Genomic DNA, 23045 nt, shown 5'->3' with positions numbered 1-23045 from the left:
ACATCACTGGCAAAAAATAAATTCACCATATTAGAGATTATTAACCAGAGCAACACACCAGACAGATGGGGAAAGCACTTACATCCCAAAGAATTATTAAACCTTATTAGCTTTGCTTCTGCTGGTATATGGGATTATTCTGAGAAAAAAAAAAAAAAGATCTTTTAGCCTGCATTATCTTTGGGTGAGTCTTACTTTCTTCTCTTCTATTAACTCTGAGATTTGAAATGCAGCTTACTTGAGTCATGCCATGGTGTCTCATGTGAAATACTGAGACTTGCAGCCTCCTGTAAGCCAGAGTGTCTGCTAGAGCCCTTGTCTGTAATATTCCCCTTCCTCCCTTTTCCAGATCAACCCTTGATTGACAATCAAAGTTGACTGTACTGCTCGTTTGAAAGTGGCCATGTTCATCTGCATTAATTCTCATGTGTTGTGGGATTTTTTAATGCAGGGTCTTTTTTTTAGTGCATGTCAAAATTATCTTAACTCTTGCTATGAAATGACTTGAAGAATTCCATTTTAAAAGAGAATGTTTTGAGGAGGTTGTTTATATCCTAAAATACCTAATGTACATTACAGCATGGTATTTCAGGATAGCCTCTTTTCTTTTTGGTATTTCAGAACAAAAGCACCATTTAAGCTGCTTTTGGCATGAAAGTAAAGGATCATTTTTTATTTTGTTTCTGGGCTTTGCTTTGGCTTTGTTCCTTTAACCAGATAAGTGTATCTGCTTTATCTGGTTATACATGAACACAGATTTCCACTTTAATTCCCTCAATAATGTCAAAAGCATTGCTGGAATGAGTCTTTGAAGGTATGTCTCTGCATATTTTGTTATGCAGCCTTTCAGCTGGGAATGCCACCTCAGACCTGGCCATTTCCAGTTCTAACTTCCACCCAGAGAACCCTTCTGCCAGGAAAATGGGCAGTTCTCACTTTGCTGTTTCTGTGTGTGTATGTGTATGTATGTTCTTCAGAAAGCCAAACTTGGGCCAGCTGGTAACAAAGTCATTACTTCAACAGAAGACAAGAACTCAAGTGTGCCATCCAACAATCTGGACAGGGTGAAGCTGACAGATTTCAACTTTCTCATGGTTCTTGGAAAGGGGAGCTTTGGGAAGGTAGGAATTCTTCAAAATTAATCCACTCACATTCCTTTTTTCCTTTTCCTTGAGGAAGAATGAACAAACAGCTCTCTAAGAGGCAAAAAGAAAAATCTAGAGTCAAAAGGATGTGCATTTTTGAGGAAGGATTTCTTAACAGGGAGTAGGGTCATTCCCCCTAAGGCCTAGCAGACTTAAGTTCTGATTGGTAATTTTCTTAAAAAAATAAAAATAAATTTAAAAATTCAGACAATGGGGAAAGATGTAAACTCATTTCTGACTTTCAGATCCTCACTTCTGGGCAGTTTCAAGGAAATTAAGTCTACTTTTCTGGCTTTAATGCCTAGGTCACTCTGCCAGTTCTGGAGATCACCATCTGGGGTGAATACTGGGGAAAAACAGGAATGGTGTGTATATGTATTAGAAATCCAATAGTTGAGAGAACAGACTGCTGTTTTTCTGCCTGTTTGAACAAAACTCAGGTGATAAAGTGCCCTTTACTGAAGAAGTCTCCTGGGACTTAACATTTTATCAGCCCTTCAGGAACGAGCCCGCGATCAACCAGCAGGTTTGGGCACAGGCTGTCTGAACTGTACAGTGATCATGATTTTGGAGTTTTGATCAAATTTGTCTATACAAATTAAAGGAAAAGCTGGTTTGCCATCTCTCCAAATCTTCAGGCATCTAAGTGACTTTCCCTCCCTGGCCTGGGGGATTTTCACACTGCTGTTTCTCTTCCCTGCAGGTGATGCTGGCGGACAGGAAGGGCACAGAGGAGCTCTATGCAATCAAAATCCTGAAAAAAGACGTGGTGATCCAGGATGATGATGTGGAGTGCACTATGGTTGAGAAACGAGTCCTGGCACTGCAAGACAAGCCCCCATTCCTGACACAGCTGCACTCTTGTTTCCAGACAGTTGTACGTGAGCTCTTTCTTGCCACCCCGATGTTCCCCAGGCTGTTTGCTCATGGATTTTATCACTCCAGTAACATTTATTATCATCCAACCCATGTATGGTAGAAAATGGTGAAGAAATCCCACATGTAATTACCGCTTGTATCCTAAATATAAAAAATAATTTTAAAGATTTTCCTTCATACAGTCATTCGAGCAGGCCAGCATGGCAATTCCTAGATGTAATTATATGTGCTTTGCTAAGTCAGAGCCTCAAGCCCAGATTCCCAAAGGTTCCCAAATTCTTTTAAAGCTCTGAGGATAGTACATGAAAAGTCTTACTGGCTGTTATTATATCGTGGGGTTATTAGTCATGAATCAGTGTTGGTGGATTTAATTTAGTTTTCTGACACTTCTTGACACTGAGAGGCTTTTTTTTTTTTTTCTTATTTCCTTATAAATATGTGAAGTGGATATTTGTCTATCGCGTTGCAAAACATCTCACAGTGACAAATTTGAGAATGGATCTGATGGCCCAGTGTCACTGTGCCAGCCTCTTGGATGACGTGGAATTATAGAATTACTGAGGCTGGGAAAGTCCTCTAAGATCACCAAGTCCAACCATCAGCCCACATCCCCCATGAAACCATGTCCTCAAGTGCCACATCCACACCATCTTCCAAAGGAAAACTTACTAGGAACAATTAGAAATGGCCACAAAGCAACTTGGAATTTTTGACCATCTATGATTTCTTTTTTTTTTAAATGTATTTTTAGAGACAGATTTTTGAGACTGAGCTATATTTGTATAATTCTTGAAATCATTGGAGACAAATAATCTGTAAAAGCATGTCACTAAATTTGGCAAAACTAGACAGATCTCATCAATCATTTACTCTTGAAGGTTGTACAAAACATTCAATTTCCATTTCCCGATCTATAATTTTTTTCCCAGTCCTAATAATCCTAAAAGCTTTTTAATAATGTGCTAGTGGCTTTTTCTCTTTTTGGCTGATCAATGAGTATCTAATATTGTCTCTAATGTATTTTTGTGCCTCTTTAATACTTTGTCCTAGGACCGACTGTATTTTGTGATGGAATATGTGAATGGTGGGGATCTCATGTATCACATCCAGCAAGTAGGAAAATTTAAGGAGCCACAAGCAGTGTGAGTGTTCATGTGTTTGAATCATTCCATCTTCTTGATTTTACATACTAGGAGGATTTGGTTTCTTCTTCTTCTTCTTCCCAGGCTCAGGATGAAGTCCAGGCTGGCTTTTGTTTTTAAGGCCCAAAATCTGAACTTTGTGTTAAAAATGTTGTTTGAACACATAGACCGAAGTTGCCTTTATTAGAAAATACAGCACAAACAAAGGCAGGAGAAGCTTACTTGAAAAGTGACCAGAATTTAAGCAGGGCAGCAGGAAATTAAAGATGTTACTTCATATACTGATGTTGTTTTTAAAAGCAAATATTAAAAAAAAATAGCGAGCAGAACATTTCAGTCTGAATTAGTGATATTGAGAAAGGCAATACAAATTGACTCAGCACTGTAATACAAATTACAGTTTATACAAGATAAATTCAATGTATAGTTTGTAAGAATTTCTGTGACACATTTGTGAGGAGTTAAGGAAATAGGAGTTGTTTAGAGTTGTTTATCTACATGATTCTTTTCAGGTAATTGTACATCTGGCAGATCAGTGAGCAACTGAAAATGATCTGTAGCATATTTAAGAGTGAATAGATCCATCAGTACCATTTTAGCCATCCTTATAATACCCATCACCACTTCTTAGTATTTCATAAATCATTTACTAACGAAACTTTAAAATCGAGGGTGACCAACTGCTTTAAGCATTCAGTTAAAATAATTTCACATTTTGATTTAAGCAATCAGGACTTGTTTAAACGAGAGGCCTTCTAAATATAGGTATTTCAGATGCAGACAAACATTTTAACAACTCTGAATCAAGCCGAGATGGTGTCAGATCATCCTTGACTCCCAGCTAATTCAACTTGCCAACACTTCTGCCACAAAATCTGTGGTGCTTCATGACAGCTTCTGCCTGTGCTGCATCTTCACACGTGTTCACAAACACCTCTGGTGGAGTGGTGCAGAGCTCAGTTACTTCCTCTCCCTTGTGCTGAGCCTTAAAATGAATCTCATCTTTAAATAATCCTCTCGCACATAATTTGCACAGTTCCACAGCAACCAGCTCCAAACACTGTTCTATACCTCTTAACTGCATGCAGCAATTATATTTTATATGGTAATCATTTTAATTAGCTTGGTGTAATTAATCCATTAACAGGCTGTATAAAGGAACACTATTTCTGCAAATTATTTCATGCCATATGAATTGCAATGTACATTGAGCTGCATCCTGAATTCATCAGTCTATGATTAGAGATAAGGACCTTTGCAGCAGAGTTAGTGCAAAAGAAAAAAAGCTGTGCTCCAGCTGCACCATTTTTTGTGGTCCAGGGAGCCATTTTCCAAATTTTTTTTAGGTTCTGCATTATTTTATCATCAAATACTCAAATGCATCTTTTAAGATCCTGCTGAAGTGATTTGTCTTTTATGTCATCTGTATGTATACACTGTAAATTACATATTTCATATGTAGCGTGTTTCATATGCTACTATAATATGATCCCTTACCATTATTCAATTCCAATTTATTTTGCCAGAAAAAAAGTTATGAGGTAATGAGAAATCTGTTGATTTTTCTTTCCCCCACACAGGTTCTATGCAGCTGAGATCTCAATTGGGTTATTCTTTCTCCATAACAGAGGGATTATTTATAGGTGAGTATGATCTGACATAAGTAATTTCTGAACTATTTTTAAAATCCAAAAATGATCAGTTTCTTTAACATTTCAGCATATTTTTAAAACAGAAAGCCATCAGTGTAGAGCTCTTTTTGTTGTGTTGCTGCTGCTGGGGTGGAAATCAAGCCCTGTTTAACCTGAGCTTTCTGACACCTGTGCTCTGCCCCACTCAAATAAAACCTCTTGAAAATGGAAAACTGTATGTTTTGTATTTCTGTGTGATGTTTAATAATACTACACATTCAGAAGTCTCAGGTGAGGGGTCAGACACAGCCATCTCCTCATTCATTGCCCAGAGCAGCTGTGGCTGCCCCTGGATCCCTGGCAGTGTCCCAGGCCAGGCTGGACAGGACTTGGAGCACCCTGGCACAGTGGAAGGTGTCCCTGCCTTGGCAAGGGGTGGAACTGGATGGGCTTTATGGTCACTTGACACCCATTCCAGGATTTTAAGATCATTCTTAGATGTCTGCCCATCTCCCTCCAGGCTGAGCCAGCCCCATGTGTGCACCCTGAACCTCCACTCCTAAAGAGCTGCAAATATTCCTTATTCAGAGTAAACTCATCCTAACTGATCCCAAACATTAACCTTAAATTCCTGTGGTTCTTCTCAGAGATCTGAAATTAGATAATGTGATGTTGGATTCAGAAGGACACATTAAAATTGCTGATTTTGGAATGTGCAAGGAGCACATGTTAGATGGAGTAACAACCAGGACCTTCTGTGGCACTCCAGACTACATTGCACCAGAGGTAAATATTGACCCTTTCAAGAACCTTTCAGTCTCTTAAAGGAAATTGTCCCTCCACATTTTATACCAATGGGTTTGGATGACTCTGGCTCCAGATTCTCCATGGATGGCAGCATTTAACTTCTGCAGGTATATTGGATATATTTGTGAATTCATGCAATGTCGTCAATAAATCTTCACTGTTTTAAGAAATACCTAGTTAATTGGAAAATGATTTTTTATGAGATAAGATTTTGTTCATTCTAGCAAAAGACTTTAAAAAGCCAGGCTCACCAACTTTTGATCTTGAATTTGTAGCCTGGGGGCAAACAATGCTGCTTTAATCTATTCCTCCATAGGTTCACACAGCTGCCAGCACACATTTATTTAAAGGATTATTTGGCATTTTCAGGAAATCACAAACCACTCACTAGTTTTTGGGAAGGGACTCATCAGGTCTTGAAGCTTTTTGCTGACCTCTCTGTAAAACCACTGAGGTCTTCTCCAGGCCATGTGCTGCAAATGCTGCACAGGTGCCAAAGGCTGCTGCTCTTCATCTCAGGAAAGCTCCTGTCATTGGAGGCCTCTTCCAAAAGCTGAGAGATGGGCCTTGAGTGGAGTTGTTGCAATAAATCCATAATTTGCCTTGAGTTTTCCGTGACTTGGCCATACCTGTGCAGCTTTCAAGCCACTGAAAATGACATTGAAGCCTGAACCAACTGCAGTGGGTCTAAAATGAAAATATGATCGTGAGAAGCCCAGTTGTGCTTTAAGGCACTGGGATAAATACGAGCTTAGAGTTAAGACTTTGAGTCTGGATATGATTTGTATTTCAATAGTTGAGGTCTAAAGAATTGAAAACAAGCACATGTGGTGATCTGGATATAATTCAAATATATGAATATTAAAATCTGGTCTTTGTGCATACAGAGCTTTCAAGAGTCTTGATTTGTTTGGCAGCAAATTTGATGCAAGAGGCTGGATCCTGATCCAAGAGACTCAGTTGTTCACTGAGTACTGAGCAAGAGGCAGCTCTGGCTGGAGCATTTCTGGCTGTAATTGAATGTTTGTTGGAATAGGGGAGATTTATACACAGACAAGTAAATTAGTGTCTAAGGTGAATTTTGTCATCTCTGTGAAATTGGAATGAAAAATAGTTTGTTTTTTTTCCCAGTTGCTAATTCATGCTTTTCAGAGTGAAATATTGTGTATTATACACCCTCGTTTTTTCACCATTTGCTGTTACTTGCAGCAGGATATCAGAACAACCAGAGCAGTATTTCATTCCCTTCTGTCAAAACATAAATGAAGCCAATATTACAAATTAAAGTGTCCTTTCTGTGGCAATTGTCTTGTGCCAGTTAATGCCAAAGAACATTTTGTCAATACCAGAATGCTCAGTGTGGGTCAATGCTGGAGCGAATTATTTTACTTTATTTGGAAATTTCATATAAAAAAATAAGCCTTTTACCAAAACATCCAGTAAGTGAAAGAAAATTAGTCTGTTATCTTACAAACAGATTTGATTTAATTTTGTTTAATTGGCTGATTTTCTTTTGTCTCTGAAGACATTATTGTGACTGACAGTTTGCTAACTAGTTCTGTGGTAAACTTCAAAGGAAGGTTCCTGTTTTGCTTGCAGGAGTGTTTCAGCCCATTTTCCCATGGGCTAAAATTTATAAATTTCTAATAGATTTTAATGAGAATTCATTTGCACGGTCACATTCCCTGCTGAGTGGAGATAAAGGACCTAAATCGAAATAAACTCTTGAAGGTTTCTGGAGTAGAATCCTGTGAGTGGGCTGCACTCAAACATGGAGAATTAGCTCTTTTCAGCAGCATTTGGGGAAGAATGGGGTGGCTCTTACGGGGCCCACGCTGCCTCTGCAGGACCTGCCCAGGGGTGGATCAGAGAGCACACAGCTGCAAGGACCCTGCTGGGACCACCCTGCTGGTGTCCCCTGGGACAACTCTGCTTGGAAAAGCAGGGGAATGCTGTGCTGCCTTCAGCAAAGTGAAACCCCCGGTTTGGTGGGCTGCAAAACAATGTTTTCCTTTTTTTTCTCAGTGGGAAAGTTGCCATTTGCTGTTACCTAGGTGTATAATGGGCTGGAATTATTGTTAATTTTCTTAACGCTGTGCAATTTGAGGAGTGTGCAGAGGTTAAACTGGTGGGATCCCAGGTCTGACAGCTTCCCTCAGGCAGAAAGTGGTTATCTTGTACAGAGTATTTCCTGATGTGCTGAACTTAAATATTTATGGTCAGAGTGGTAAAATAGCTGTGAAATCAATTAGTACTTTGTGTTTCCTTGACCAGTCAAGAGAGACAGGAGGAGATGGATGTTGAGAGGATTAGGGGGAAGGGATTCTGCCAGCACAGAACCCCACCATCAGCATCCCTGCAGCAGCCACAGTGCTGATTTTGAATTTTGGAGGAATTTAAATTAGAAACTCTATTTCCCTTCTCTTCCATCTCACAGCCTCAAAACCTTCAGTTCCAACCTTGAATTTGCCAGGATTGTGGGAGGCAAATAGGTATCACAAAGGTTTGGAAAGTGCATTTGACTGTTTCTTGTGCAAGTAATATTTATTTCTTTTAATAACTGAGTTTTAACTTTTCCAGCAGACATCATATATGCTCACAAAAAATTTCCTCTTGCCTCTGGGATATAATCTTTTCATCCCAACTGGCTACTAGCTGCAATGATCTAAACATTCCTACAAATTGCTGATATTAATCTCTGTGTCCTGATCTTAACTGTGCCTTCCTTGGAGGCAAAATAGAGAAAAAAAGAAAAAAAGCAACTCCTTCTGCCAGTTTTGCTTGATGAGAGAAATTCCTGAGCCCTTTCTGAGTGCTCTGATGCACAGAACCTGGAAAGGCAGAGCTCTTAATGCCTGGCAATAGATGGGTAAAATGGGACATTTGAAATGCAAAAGGACATGAAAAAGGCAGTCATTTAAATTAATGGTGGATAAGGAGAGGAAGAGAAGGATCCCATCAGCTTTCCACTGCTGACTGGCCAGTAAAAATCAGGAATCATAGGTAGAGGAGGGTACAGGTCTTCATTTCTAGGGACAGGAACTCTCCCACTGCTCTGGGTGTTCTCTGCACACTGTGGTGAGACTGGAGGACATGCTCACATACCCCCATTTGCTCTAAAAGCTACCAAAGTTTGTACCTGCAGATAGAATGACTGGCAGCAGCTGCAAGGCAGGCAGGGATGGCTTTGAGTGCAGCAGCTGGGAGGTGGCACATGATGAATTCTGGGTGATCAGGAGGGAGCTACTGAAAATACAACGTTTAGAACTTGCTGACTTCATACCAATGCATGCTTGACTGTACATTGAAGGCTCATCTGCTTCCTCCCACATGTAATTCCTCCCTTGAAGTGAACATTTTTCCCTCTGGTTTTCACTTCCCAGTTAGTGCTGTGAGCAGCTCCCAGCACGAGGAGTTTTTGCACAAGTTCCACTCAGGACATGGCAAATGGCTGTTCTGGGTTCCCCTGGTGCCACAGCCCCACCAGGATCAAGCTGCTGATTCAAACTGGGTGTATTTAAATGGGATTAAAGGAAAAAACTCCCTGTGTGCAGCAGCAGACAGTGACAGCACCACTTCTCCTACACGGAGATAATTCAATGAAAAAGGTGCTGTCATTGCATTCGCAGTGGGACTTGTCCAGCCTTGGTGGTTGTATTTATGTCTCAATTCCCCCTCTTCCAGCACTGACTGCCTCAGGGGAGGGAGGTGTGTGCCAGCTCAGAGGGGCACTTCTCTGATTATCAGATGTGGCATCAAACAGCACAAAAATTGGGAGTGATTCTGACCATCCACTGGGGCTTTTTCCATGTCAGTTCTGCCTCTCCTGATGATTCTATTTGATATTGTCCCCCAAAAGCAGATTTCATAGGGGAGATTGCATTTCCTGATGGGAATGCTGTTTAGAGAAGAACCCAGCTTTGACTCACCCCTTGCTGTATAAAAATCAGCATCGTTGAGTCCATGCTCTGGTACAACTTTCACTGCAGGGCATTGCATTGCAGCATTTAAGTGATTTCTTCCTGTCAGTAATCCCATCAAACTCCTTCACAGCAGGGACAGGAGTGGACTGTGGGCTCCTGGACAGACCTGGCTGCCAGGTACAGAACCTTGGCAGTGTGGCAGCATTTTCTTCCTCACTGCTGTGGATCCATCTTTTTCTCATTTGCTAATTGAAAGAAACTGTTCCTCCCAAAACCACATACCTGGGCTGCACTTGTACAAAACGTTCTGCCCTTACAAATCAATGACCTGAAAAATATCCCCTTTTTTATATAAAATATTCTTTTCCGTAAGGCAAGGAGAAATTGTCAGAGAAGGACTGAGGGTGAAATGTTTTGTCATTTTCTGTGTGTAAAGGCCAGCATTTTTTCTGGATGAAAGTTTGAAAGTGTTTGGTGTTTCAAAAGGCAATATTGATTCCAGCAGGAGCTTACTGGTGGTGGAAATGGAAGGGAAAGCAACCGAGTATGTCAACTACTATAAGATGAAATGAATGTCCCAAATATATATTTTTAAACCCATATTACTGCTAAGAGACAGCTAATATAGACTGTCTTTGTATAGGGCCTTCCAAATGAGAATCTTGTTATTCTCTCTGGTTGTCTAATATATTCCAAAGCACAATTGATTCTGAAATCCTTTGGTTAGAAACATTGCAGTAATTTTTAAGTTGTGTGCTGCTGTGTCTCAGGCAAGGACATATATCCACACAGAGACCATAATTTTATTTAGTAGCCAGGCAGTCCTGCTTTACTGCACTGGTGACTCACTATTTTCCTGAGCAACTACAGAACTTGGCAGTTCAACTTGTCTTTCAGACAACTAAAAAATTTAGGATGTGTGATGTATTCTTGAATTTATTTCACAAAGAATGAAAACATGAGCAAACAGGAAAATGGACTGTAAGACCCTCTGGAGTTCTGACTGCCTCAGTTCCCTGCTCATTCCAGTGGAGTCAAAGGCTCTGATGCTGCCTCCAGTGGGGACGGGCAGGGACTGGGATCTCCTGCATCCCTTCACAGTTCACTGCATCCCTTCACAGCTGTTGAGAAGGATCTGAGGAGCACCTGCACCTCCAAACTCCTCCACACCATCACCTAATGCAGCTCTTAAATAAATGAACACTGATCTCTGAGGAGGCCTTGGTTAAAGAGGATGACTCTGGAGGGGACCTGGGTGCTGCTGGCACTTGCAGCCTTCCCTTGTATCAGAACTCAATTTGTACTGCTCTGTGAGTCAGGTGTGAACCCAGAGCATGGAAAATACTTGACATTTCCATTAGCCTGAACAGCAGAACCACCTTTCTTTTTGGTCCAACTGTTTTTTATTTGATCCTGAGTATCACAATCATGCAGCTTGGGAAAACTTGACTGAGATGTTTGGAGTTTTTCTCTTTTCCTACATTTTGATCCCTTTTACAGCAGAACAAAAATATAAATATTGAAAAGAAAGGTTTAATTATTGATAGCCTGTAAGTTAAGTGAGCCTCATGGTTTTAAACTTTGACACAACGTTTGGGTAATGGTTTTGCCTTGTCTCCTACATTGTGCTTCTGTACTTCCTCCTTTGCCCTCAAGTGAGCATCCCAAGGACTCCTGGAGCTGCATTTTCCACAATATCAGGGTACCAAGGGCGTGGGTGGGTTTAGACTCACACTTGCAAAACAATCCAACTCCCGCTGAAACCCATGATTAGCTGGAGTGAGGATTACAGGGTTTCTGGCCTTTTTCAAGGAAATCTGTCCTTCTCTGCATGTCACACATATACCTAGTACACCACAAGGCTGGTGGTTAGTTAAGATTGGGGGTTAGTTAAGACTGAGTTTTTTCCTTTTTCCTTTCTCTTTTTTCTTTCTTTTTTTTGTAATTATGCAGATTATTGCTTACCAGCCCTATGGGAAGTCTGTGGATTGGTGGGCATATGGTGTGCTGCTCTATGAGATGTTGGCTGGCCAGGTAAGATCCCCTCCCATGTTCACTGTGACCTCCTCCTGCCCTCCAAGGCTGCTCTGTTTCAAGGCTCCCTAGAGGTTTAGACCATTACAGGATAAGATTGAAGCCTTTCATTCTGCTGTTATCTCCTTGTACTCTTGACTGACTCAACTGAGAATGTATTTAGGCTCTAAGCTCTTTATGTTGCACCCACATAATCAAGCTCTGCCTTTGAATACGTCTCCTTTGTACTGCAATAATGTTATAAATAGCCATCTTCAGAATTGAAAGGGAGACACTTGAGCAGGAAAATGCATGTCAAGTGGAAGAAATACCATTTAGGAGTTTGAAACCACAGGGAAGCATAATAAGCGTGTGTATAAGCTCTGCATTGCAGTTAAGTCCCAAGAATATAGTTTTTGTACTGTATGTCCTGGGGGTAAAATATGGGTCTCAGCACTTGGAAATGTGCTCAGTTACAGACCCCTCATTGTGCACAGTTAATGAGGGGCTGCTCTCTGAGTCACTCGGGTGGGGAGGCAACACTGTGCTGCAATAAATGGCAGATAAGCACCAACTTTAAGGGATTCCCTTAGTCTTGAGTTGAAAAAAGATTCCTGCAGTTGGCTTTCCCTGAGTGCTAGGTTAAGGCAAGCATTTCCCAAGCTTAAAACACACATTTGTAACAAATGCTTTTAAGGGTATCTCTCTGAAATTCCAATGGGTGTTAAAAAAGTTGCAGTGTGTAGCAACTGCAGCTGTTAACATTTGCAGGCTGAATTGCAAATACTGGCCATCGGAATGATTTGGAGGAAAGGAGATTTACCATTAGCTGGGTCTTGCACTGGGCCCATATCCTGGGGATTTATCCATGGGCACTTTCCTACCCCTGTGCTTTAAAATACAGTGCAGCCCTTTCTTGTGATAGTCTCAGAAGCAGAATCTACAGCCATGACATAAAACAAACTGGGCTTTAACTGGAATTAAGTGAGGAATGGATATACCTTAGCACAAGGTAATTGAAAGTTATTCTCCAAACTTCACCAACTTCCAATTTTGAAGTATTTTGCCTGTTTGGTGCACAGTAGCTTTAAAAACTGATTAAAGCTGATCACAAAGATAATCCTGCACACATTTCATTAACCTGGCTGCCATTCTGGGGACAGAAATGAACATTTCTCCTTGATTTTAATCTGAGACTGTCAAGCACTAAGCTTCTGGGTCAGCAGATATCCAGGCTGCAGATTGCTGAGTGTTTGGGGGGTGATCCTGTATATGGATCTCTTGGGCATGGTGTTGTCATGCCATTTCAGAAAAAGTGAAGAATTTAAAAACATAAAAAGGAAAACTCAGTAAGTTACTCCCTTGTGATTTATTTTCAACAGCCTCCTTTTGATGGGGAAGACGAAGACGAACTATTCCAATCCATAATGGAGCATAATGTTTCCTACCCAAAATCACTGTCCAAAGAAGCTGTCTCCATCTGCAAGGGGGTGAGATAAAATGTTATTTATCATTAAGTTCCTTTTTGGCAATCCTTGTGAGTAGCTGGGTTTGCCTGGCTCTGTCACAGCACTGTAGTATTTCAAAGTGCAACTTCTGTCAGGCATTGCTGAGCTGTGTTGTCACTTGGTGTCACTGGTAAGTGCTGGGCTCTTCCTGCTGTGCCTGCTTGTTTTGTGGAAAGAACAAATGTCAGAATCAGTACCTGCCAAATCCAGAGTAGAATTTAGAAACGGGACCATGGTTTGAAGAGTCTCCCCCTCCTTTGCCTCTCAACCCACAGCAGCACAGCCCCAATTTTGCAGGTTGAGATTTCTCAGCTTGGCTGCAGATACTCCAGCAAGTCCTCAGCCCAGAATGCCTAATGACAGGATCAGAGCACAGGAGTTCAGGAGAATCATTTTTAAATGGAGATGAAGATGAGCTTATGTGAAGTTAGCATAAATGCAAGGAAACTGTGGGGAAATTCTGACCCAGTGGTGCCTGTGTGGCCTGAAATTGGTCTTAGATACTAAATTAATTTTTTTTTAAACTTTTGAGCAAAATAATATATTTTGCTTCAGGGGATTAACTTAGGAAGAAAGAATTCATTTGACTTCCCTTTGATTCTGTGTGATTCTCCAGAGCACCATGAGTCTGCAGCTTTTCCAATCCACCGCCTGTAATGGGTTATTTGATGTCTGACTTACACTGATAAAACACCACTGCACTTACTTAATTTGTTTTTACATTCTTCCTCTCCTTTTCAACCGTTTATGAAGTATTATACATTAGTTGGATATTACTCCATTAAAGAAAATCATCAAGGAAAAGAAAAGGTGTTTGGAGCAAGAAGGTAAAATGAAAGAAACACCATGCTAATTTTGGAGATTATCCCAGTGTAGAAGTGCTTGCCAACAAAAAATGAACATGATGTATTTTTGTAATGTACATTCAGATTGTTGCCTTGTCATGACAATCACATATTCAAACAGCACAGTCTGAACCTGATGTCATGGCCTTGTTTTCAGCTCCTCTGTTGCTGCTCTCTGGGTGTTCATGGCAAGGGAGGGCAGAAAGCTGAAATTACCCTGCACTTTGAGATTTTGGGCGAGTCTCTGTGATGCTGGCATGTTCTTCATCTGCATTAAACTGACAAATAATGTTCAGGTTTCGGTGGGAATTTTTCCTGAGCTAAGAATATGAGAAAGTTTCTGACTCTTGCAGTCAGTGGTAGCTCAGCAATCCCAGGACTGGGCACCATTGGGCAAGACAAACGTGCCCACTCTGATCTTGGAATTGATTTGTCTGCTTGACTTCCATTCCACTGGAATCAATACTCCCATTTTCTTTTATTGCCTATTGTTAAAGCAAAGGGTTTGGAAAAGGTAACAAAAATGGGAACGTTGCTGTTAATCTTGAAGAAGGCTGTGATTCCTGCCCAGTGCACAGCCACTTCCCAAACCTGCTTAGAGTCATTTTTATTTTAGGTTCAAAATTGGAATCAGATCAACTCAGCATTTGGAAGGAGACTAAAGTGGTACTGAGGTTTTAAGAAGATCTGTTGAGGTATCACTCCCAGCAGTACATTAATCATATATAATTCGTAAAAGAGTTTTTAAAAGTCCCCACAAAACTGGAACTGAGAGTTTAAGGCTACATTGCACAATTCCCAATGCACACACCAATTGGAAAATTCTGAGGAACTTGTTAATTAGGGCCCACATTCCAGTTTCTAAGCACGCCAGGCTGGTGGATTTGGGGCTGGTTTTTTAATTTTTTTTTTCCACAAGTCTATTTAATCTCTGTAACTGGGTATAGTATTGACCAGGATGTCATTAGGAATGCAAGGCAGGAAACACAGATTAGATGTTGTCAGCTGGGTGCCAAAGAATTGGAGGCTCTGTAATGAGATGTCTTGAACAAGCCCCAGAAAAATGAAATGGGAGTGTGGGGGGGTTGTACTTTATGGAGCTTTAGTGCATTGGAATTTATGGTGTTTAATTGATTGTTGAGATAGGGCAGGAGCTGTTCTACATATCTGTAAGACTCAGCTGAGAGATTGGAGGTGAAATTCAGGAGTGAGATGTGAGCCAGCAGGGATGGCAGCATGTCCTGGGCACCACCTGCACCTCCAGCAGTTTTCCCCAGTGCAGCCCCTAATTTTGCTGATGATTTGCTGTCTCCAGTGATCAAACAAGAAAATTCTTCCAAAAATTCATTTAAGCTTTTCCAATTTTATTAGCAGTGTTTATCTCCAGGGGATGACCAAGAGCACTAAAGCAGGGGAAAGCCCTTCTCACTTTTCTTCCAGCATTAAACTGAATCGTTTGGTGTTTTCTTCCCAACAGCTAATGACTAAACATCCAGCAAAACGCCTTGGCTGTGGCCTGGAAGGTGAAAGAGACATCAGGGAGCATGCTTTCTTCAGGAGAATTGACTGGGAAAAATTGGAGAACAGAGAGATTCAGCCACCTTTCAAACCTAAAGTGGTGAGTGAGATGCCAGGTCCTTCCTTCCTTCCTTCCTTCCTTCCTTCCTTCCTCCCTCCCTCCCTCCCTCCCTCCCTGACCATGACTGCAGCCCTGCTCCCCGTGGGTGGGATTGCTGCTGCAGATCTGGGGCTAGAGCGAGGCAATTTGATAAGGGCAGAGATGTCTGGGAGCCTGCTCATGTTTTGGCACCGTGTGCTGTAACCCAGGGAACTTTGTGCCTTTGAAAAAAGCCTGGCAGTGGTTTGAGCCCTGCCTGGATGGTCACACAGGGCGTGAGGAGCTGAAAACAGGGAAAACTGGCACATCCACATCAGCCACTTGAGACTGGCAATAAATGTGGTTAACAACTGTCTCCTCTGAGCAACATCTAAAGTCAGGATCTGACTGAGGGATTTGGATTAGAGGGGTGAATTTCCTCCATGGCTGGCTGCCCAGCACAGGGGGTTTTATTCCCCATCCTACAGCAATGTCTGCTCGGTTTGCAGGATTAATCCCTGGTTTATTTTCCATGTTTACTACTGGTTTGCACACATGTATCTACAGGAACATTTTAGAAATCCAAGCAAGTGGAAAGATGTCCTTACCCAGAGAGCTGTTTGCATAATAGAATTGGAAGAGCTTTGCTTATTGAGCCAGAATTCCTTTCAGCATGCACTGTGCTTTATTGACAGGCAAAGAGAAGAGTTTGCACACAAGAACACAAGCTTTAAGGAATAGCTGTAAATTGTTATGTCCTAACATGGAACCTTTCTTCTCTAATCCTTTTATTTTTCAGCTGAGAATCCTGGCTGGCTTTAGCACTTCAGGTGTAGGGTGACTGCTCTTCACGCAGTTTTATTTGCCAATACAGACACACCAGTGAAGTATCACAAACTATTGAACAGAGGGATGTCAACACATGAATTATTCTTCACTTTTTTCATACAAATGACTTTTTTGCATCAACAGGAGAAAAGTTGCAGCTGAGAAGGGTGTTTATTGCTAAAGGAAATACCTTTTTGCTATGGTGTGGATTTTGCCTGCAGGGAAGGGTGTAAATAAGTGAAGAACTTGTGGTGTTGCTGCCAGCCCTGCCCAGCCCATCCCCAGAGCTGGCTGTGCAAAGGGGAGCTCTTAGAGCATATTTTATGGAAGATTTTTATTACATGCTTCTCAAGTCAAATTTAAAGCTGATCATAAAGCAGATCTACCTTCACATCTGTAAGTTTTATTAGCTCAGGAGTTGAGTGCTTAGACTCTCCTTGAAGTTGAAAGTAACACCAACATGAAGGTGCTAGAAGCTTGAAGTGTGGTCTGGTTCCATCAGAGCTTCCTGGCAGATCCTGGCTCCTCCTCAGAGCAGCTGTGCTCTGTCTCCCTGGTTATCATGACCTGGTTTGTTTGCACAGGCTGCTATTAAAACACACCGAGGCGGATTCACACTGAGCCTGACTGTCCTAGACAAAAATAACTTAAAATTCAAGTCTAGTATTTACATACCCTGTGCACAACTCATTTATGGTGATTGCTGATTCTATTTGTATCAGTATCATACCATTATAGAATCGTTTAAGTTGGAAAAGACCTTTAAAATCATTGACTTCCAACCATTATCCCAGAACTGCCAAGCCCACCACTAACCCATGTCCCAAAACACCTCATCTACACAAGTTTTAAATCCCTCCACGGATGGATATTGATTTTAGAAAGCAAAAAACACACAAACCTTAATGTGTTTGAAGATATGAATGTATTTATAGGGTTTGTTTGGGGTGATTTTTGGTTTTTTTTAGAAAACCTTTGTAGGTGCATCTTTTCTAGGAAGTGCTTTCCTGCAGGAATAATCCTGCTGCTTCCACAGTCCTTACTCAAACACAAAGCTGCAGATTCTGGGTCAGCAGTTGGGTGATGTAAATAACATGTTTCCTTCCAGACTGACATTTCACAGGTTATAGGCATAGACTGATTATTTGGCCAGAAGGACATTTTACTCGTATTTCCAAGTTTAGGGGTTTGAGGAGTCCTGTAATTTCAGTTGTACTCTAATACTGCATTAAGGTTCACAATAACAATGCTACTCTTTAATGTGAAGACAAATAAATCACTGAAGATACAAATTTATTTACAAGTTACTCTATTTGCACCCAAAGTATACCCATATTTCATGTGATTTATTTCTTAGCCTCAACTGGCATAAGCAATAGTGAGAGACCTAATGGTCACAGGAGCTTTGGTCTCAATGTCCAGCTTGTTTGAACACTTTCCACTTGCTGAAAAAAAGAAGAAGGAAAAAAAAATTAAAAATAAAGAAAATAGCATAATTTTGTTGCCGGATGATGCTTATCTGTAGAACATCTTTTTAGCAAAAACTTTCCTTTTTTAGCAATAACCCTTTTGTGGCTGCTCTGAACTGGCTGTTGTGCCTCTAGATTAATTTGTCTTAATTTGGGGGTACAGCGACTATCATGCAAATAATTCAGGGCTGTTTTTCCTTGTCAAAGTTCAGCTCTTTCCAGTCTTGTTTTCCAGAAATTGTGTCCCAAAATGCAGAGGCTCAGTGGGCACTGGGGCATTCGATGAGTGGTGCAGAGCCCTGGGTGGAGAAAGCAGAGCCCTGTTAGCTGATCACGGTGCAGTGTCCCTGTGCTGGTGTTCTTCCAAGGCTGGACAAGTGTCCTCTGTGAGCACTGGGCTCCAGGAGCTGAGCACGTGCTCCTTGTGTGAAATAGGCACCACCGTGTGCCCGAGGCAGCAGAAGTTCTCTGCAGCTCAGCTCAGATGGCAGGGCCAGCCCAGCACCTGCCAGGTGCTCTGGCAGAAGGCTGGAAACTCTGACTGGGCTGTTTCCAAACCTCTCACTCTGAATCCTCTCAGAGGGCCCCTCTCCAGTGCATCCTTCTACAGATGCACAGATTTACTCGTGTTGCATGAATTCAGAAAAAAAAAATCAATATTTAATATTGGTTTATTGTACGAGCCATATTCTCCCCTTTCTGAATTATCCTCTGAGTCTGAAGATAATAATGGAATTTTACCCTTTATATCCACATGCAGGGATGTTGAAGGGATGGATAGAGAGGAAAGGGTCAGGAACAACAGGAAGAAACATTCACTGCCTTGATCCCACACCTGCTTTGTCCAAAGATCCGTTACAGTAGTTTTGAGATGAGCACATTTACCAGTTTCCTCCTCACCTCTCCACAATATTTAATGCCTAATTTTCCTCAAATATTCTTTTATTTTTTTCCTTGCACAAGCTAATTTCATTCTGGTACCACCTTCCTATTTTTTAGGATGCTTCTGATCATACTTGCCTGCTTATCAAGTCTTTTCTGCATTCCTCAAAACTCTTCTTTCTACAAACCTGGTTCCTTTTGTTTTCTGTTCTGTTTTGGTTTTTATTTTCTGTTCTGATGGAGTTGTGCTCAAGCTGTAGCTATATTTAATCCACTTCTTGGTCACACTTTACCCAGAAATGAGTCTCTTAAGAAAACAAAGGAGGAAACCTGTCACAGCAAGTTTTGGAACAGGGGCCTGTCCTGGGATGTGCTCCCTGCCCAGCCCTCCTGTCATCCCAAGGACTGAGACCCTGCCATCATTTATGAATATGTAGGAGTTTATAGCCTGTTCAGTGAAGACTCACAGCACATAAATGAGTTGCATTAAGGTTTTTTGCAGATTATAAAGGAAACAGAGACTAACACAAAAAAATTAATTTTGTATTGTAAGGCTTTTGAAAAGAATAGAACAACTTGACAAAGAAAGTATCTCTTGCCAACGTATGCTTATAAAAATATTTCCTTTTTCATTTCGTATCCCAGTAATGCTGAATATTTAAGCTTCTTTATCTCGTCACCTCATGCTGATGGATGGAAACCTTTCTGACTTCTTTTTATCAGAATTCAGCTATTAAAACTTCACTGTTTGGGATTTTTTTGTTGAAATATCTGGAAAGAAAATTTCCCTTCAACTACTCATAAGAAAGAGGGAAAGCCTTGCATGTGTCCTGGCAATTCTGCTGTTGTGTTGCTGACTTTTTTCAGCCTTTTTTTCTGCTTTTCTCTTTCCTTGCAGTGTGGCAAAGGGGCTGAAAACTTCGATAAGTTCTTCACACGAGGACAGCCAGTGTTGACGCCTCCAGATCAGCTGGTCATTGCCAACATAGACCAAACAGATTTTGAAGGGTTTTCTTATGTCAACCCCCAGTTCGTGCACCCCCTTTTAGAAAATGTAGCATGAAACAGCAGGACAAATCCCGCCACGGGGAACAGTTGTAACCCTACAATTTTTAGGCTTTCGCCTTGTTGATTCCACTTGGGCCTGGAAATTGTAGGGTTAGAGGATGTAAGGTGAGGGAAGGGCCACTCTAGTCAGGATCTGAGCTTTGCAGCAGTGATGTTGTCTTAACAGGAGATAAATTAGTGTACGGTGCCCACTTTTTCTTCTAGAAGTCGCCACTGACTTGTCAAAACTTACCCATGTTTTGGTACGTTCTATATTTTGTAACTTCCCACTGTCCTTTTGCTCCCTTTTCCACTCTGTTGTGTTGGAAAAACATCTGGCACGTGGTCTGAACGAGAAGCCACCTGAGTATTTATTCCTTGGGGGCAGATGCTGAGAGCTGGGAGCATCCTCCCCGCGCTCCCCGGAGACTTCAGGGGCAGCACCAGAGACTGAGTGGGGTCAGCTCCATGGGGGAGAGGCAGTGAAGAAACATTGCTGAAAGTGTTTGCAAAGTATGGCAGGAAAAAAAAAAAAAAATAGCTGGGAATGGGTGGGAGTGGGGGTGAAATCAAATTAGACCCTGAGGTTTGGAGAACCGATCCTGTAAGATCCCAAATAAAAGCACTCGGGTGGTGGCCACATCTCTAGGATTTGTGCTAAGAGTAGCATGTGATAAACTCAAGGGTGAAATTTTGTCTTCAATAATAATAATAATAATAATAGTAATAATAATTTTAATAATGCTTTTGTGAATTTTTAATCTCCATGAGATTATTCTGTGATCCAGGGTGCCATTGTCTGTTCAGTTGGTTTAATTTACACCACTCCTCAAGTTTACTGTTAACTGGTTCTAATACCAATATTTTACTATGAAATTTAGTAACCTGGAATGTAAAACAAAACTGTAATTCCTTAAGTCTTATTTACATGTGTTTATTTATAGTTTGCAGTATAGGGCAGTAAATTGAAGAAAGCATTATGTATACTAAATTAACAAAAAATGCAGCCCCAAGTGATTTCCTGATTTCTCCAGAATAACTCATGAAAATCAAGTGAGATTTAGTCTTAAGTAATCAGTTTTAATTCAGAAAACTTTGGGCTGTAGAATAATCAAGCCTGAAAGAAGCAGCACCTAAAACTCGTTTTATTGATAGAATGGAATTTAATACATTTTACATATGCTTCATGCAATGAATTTTGCATGTTTAGTAATAACTCTTAATAATAAGGGTTAATAATTAGCAGATCTATATTATTGACATAATCGTATTGAGCATAAAGAGTATTATAAAAATTTTATAAAACAACTTGTGCTTTATTTGTGAAAGTTCTTGTTCTGAATGACACCATTTAGATTTAGGTAAATGTTTTCTTGCTATTGTTTTGATTTTTACTTTAGGTTTTGAATATTGTTACTGGCTTAGGGTATAATCTCTTTTTTTAAAAGTAGATATACTTTTAAATAATAATTGCTACCTGCAGGTTTTATACGAGGTTCAATTAGACTTTCATTTCACATCTGCTTATTACTTGCAGAGAAGGAAATAGACTTTATTTGCAATGATGAACACTGTAATTAATGCAGTCTTCTCCTCTCCTATCACTTAGATTAAAAATTTTGATATTTCCTCTTACAAGTTACCAGAAGATATTAATTCAAATACCAGTAAATAATGTTTTGTGCATATTTGGGTTTTGTTACAGCATGTAAAATAGTAGTTGGTGCATTTCCCTTTTTTTTTTTTTCCCTCCTGCCTTGATCCCGTTATCAGCCACAGGCACTTTTTGTCTGTCAGATGTGCATGATGATGCCAGAAGCATGATATCTCTGTTGCTGCATGCAGACTGATTACAATTTTTCCAGCATGTAAACATATTCAAAAAGTCAGATATTTGCCATAAAAAACTTCAATTTATACTAGAATATGTAATGGGGTGGGGTGGGAGGGGAACCTACTTTCTAATCATCTTTTATGACAATAAAACATGGATCCTGTGCCAAAGATTCTGTCAGAAAGATCCAATCCTGCCAGGTGGGAGCAAGAGGGGTGGGTTGGAGCTCGGGGGACACCTGGGTGAGTTGGGCAGTGGTTGAGGGAAACGTGGTCGGATGTGAAGGGCAACTGTGTCGAGCTTCTGCACCTGCAGGGCCCTTGGAAAACGTGGGTTTGGGGCCAGGATGTGCAATTTCCACACTCCAGGAATCCAGTTTTTGCTGTGTCTCAGTCGTTCTGTACCCCCAGCTCCCACGAGGAGCATCTTGGAGTGGTGAAGCCCTGACATTCCAAGGTGTGGCTCACCAGGGGCGCTGGCCAAGTGACAGGAGCTCAGATCATTGCCTGGACAAACAGGACTCCAAACTTCTCAAACATTTGAGAAGCAAAATTTTTAAACTCTTCTGTGTCAAATATGTTGTCAGCCAAGACTGGGAGTTCATTTTCTCCTTTGTGTATTATGTACTTCAAAAACTATGGTATTCACCATAAAGCATGTGGTCTAATGCAGCATTCATGACTTTTTTTCTTTTTTTTTTTTTCTGAATGTTATTAGCATGTTTAGTAAAATCTGAGTAGAAATCATGCTGTAGAAGATTGAATTAAGATAACAGATTACTGAGTCTCAGATTTTAATAAAGAAGGGGCTCTCAGCTATGACAGTCTGCCAAGAGGTGTCTTGTCTTTAAAATGTGAAGCAAAAAAGACACTTTTGAAAAATGAAAATACTGGGAGAAATACCAGCATACAGATATGGGGAGTAAGCAAAGCAGAAGAGGGGCAAAATTGAACCAAGCCAGAAACCAGGCAGGAGTTCTCCTGGGTAGATGTTCCCACAGTTCTGTTTTCCTGATGAAATCTGAATTTTCCAGGAAGTCCCATTGCTGGCACAGCTGTGACAGTCAATGCTGTTCACACCAGACCAGGTCACGGGGCTGGTCTGACACTGGGACAGACCTGCTCTTTTTCTGGCTACTTCTCATACTCACTTTCTTCAGCCTTTGTGTTTGTCTCCCAGTTTTCTGACATAGAAGCAGAAATTCCTCTTTAACATCGTTACCTCAGGTCCCCGGGCTTGTGACAGACATTCTGTCTTCTGGAGTTTTCTGTAACACTTAGGAAAAGGTACTGTGACCTCTTGGATCCTGCAGGAGCAAGGCAGGGTTGGCTAAAGCAGGGATTAGTTGTGTTACCCCTCCCTGCTCTTCCTGATGCCCTCACATGCTCTGACCTTTCCCAAGAACTCCTCCTGGCTGCTCAGAATCCAGAAACTTTCAATGGCAAGGAAAACCTGAAGAATCCGGCCAGAATTTTCATATCTTTTTAGAGACAGA

At 41.0% G+C, this 23045-nt stretch overlaps 1 protein-coding gene across 2 annotated transcripts in view; it reads left to right on the top strand.

Moving 5' to 3' along the window:
• Nucleotides 1-19732, top strand: part of PRKCA (protein kinase C alpha) — a 139295-nt gene extending 119563 nt beyond the window's left edge. For both annotated transcript variants that reach the window (XM_062506124.1, XM_062506123.1), the window contains 9 exons: nucleotides 978-1121; nucleotides 1849-2022; nucleotides 3075-3166; nucleotides 4747-4809; nucleotides 5445-5583; nucleotides 11481-11561; nucleotides 12923-13030; nucleotides 15371-15511; nucleotides 19568-19732. In XM_062506124.1, the coding sequence (XP_062362108.1) occupies nucleotides 978-1121; nucleotides 1849-2022; nucleotides 3075-3166; nucleotides 4747-4809; nucleotides 5445-5583; nucleotides 11481-11561; nucleotides 12923-13030; nucleotides 15371-15511; nucleotides 19568-19732 (1107 nt within the window). The remainder of the gene's footprint in view (nucleotides 1-977; nucleotides 1122-1848; nucleotides 2023-3074; nucleotides 3167-4746; nucleotides 4810-5444; nucleotides 5584-11480; nucleotides 11562-12922; nucleotides 13031-15370; nucleotides 15512-19567) is intronic.
• The last annotated feature ends 3313 nt before the right edge of the window (nucleotides 19733-23045 follow it).

This window comes from Cinclus cinclus, chromosome 20 (assembly GCF_963662255.1).
Source record: "Cinclus cinclus chromosome 20, bCinCin1.1, whole genome shotgun sequence".
NCBI lineage: Eukaryota > Metazoa > Chordata > Aves > Passeriformes > Cinclidae > Cinclus > Cinclus cinclus.
The sequence above is the reverse complement of the archived record's forward strand: the minus strand, read 5'-3'. Positions and strand labels throughout refer to the sequence as shown.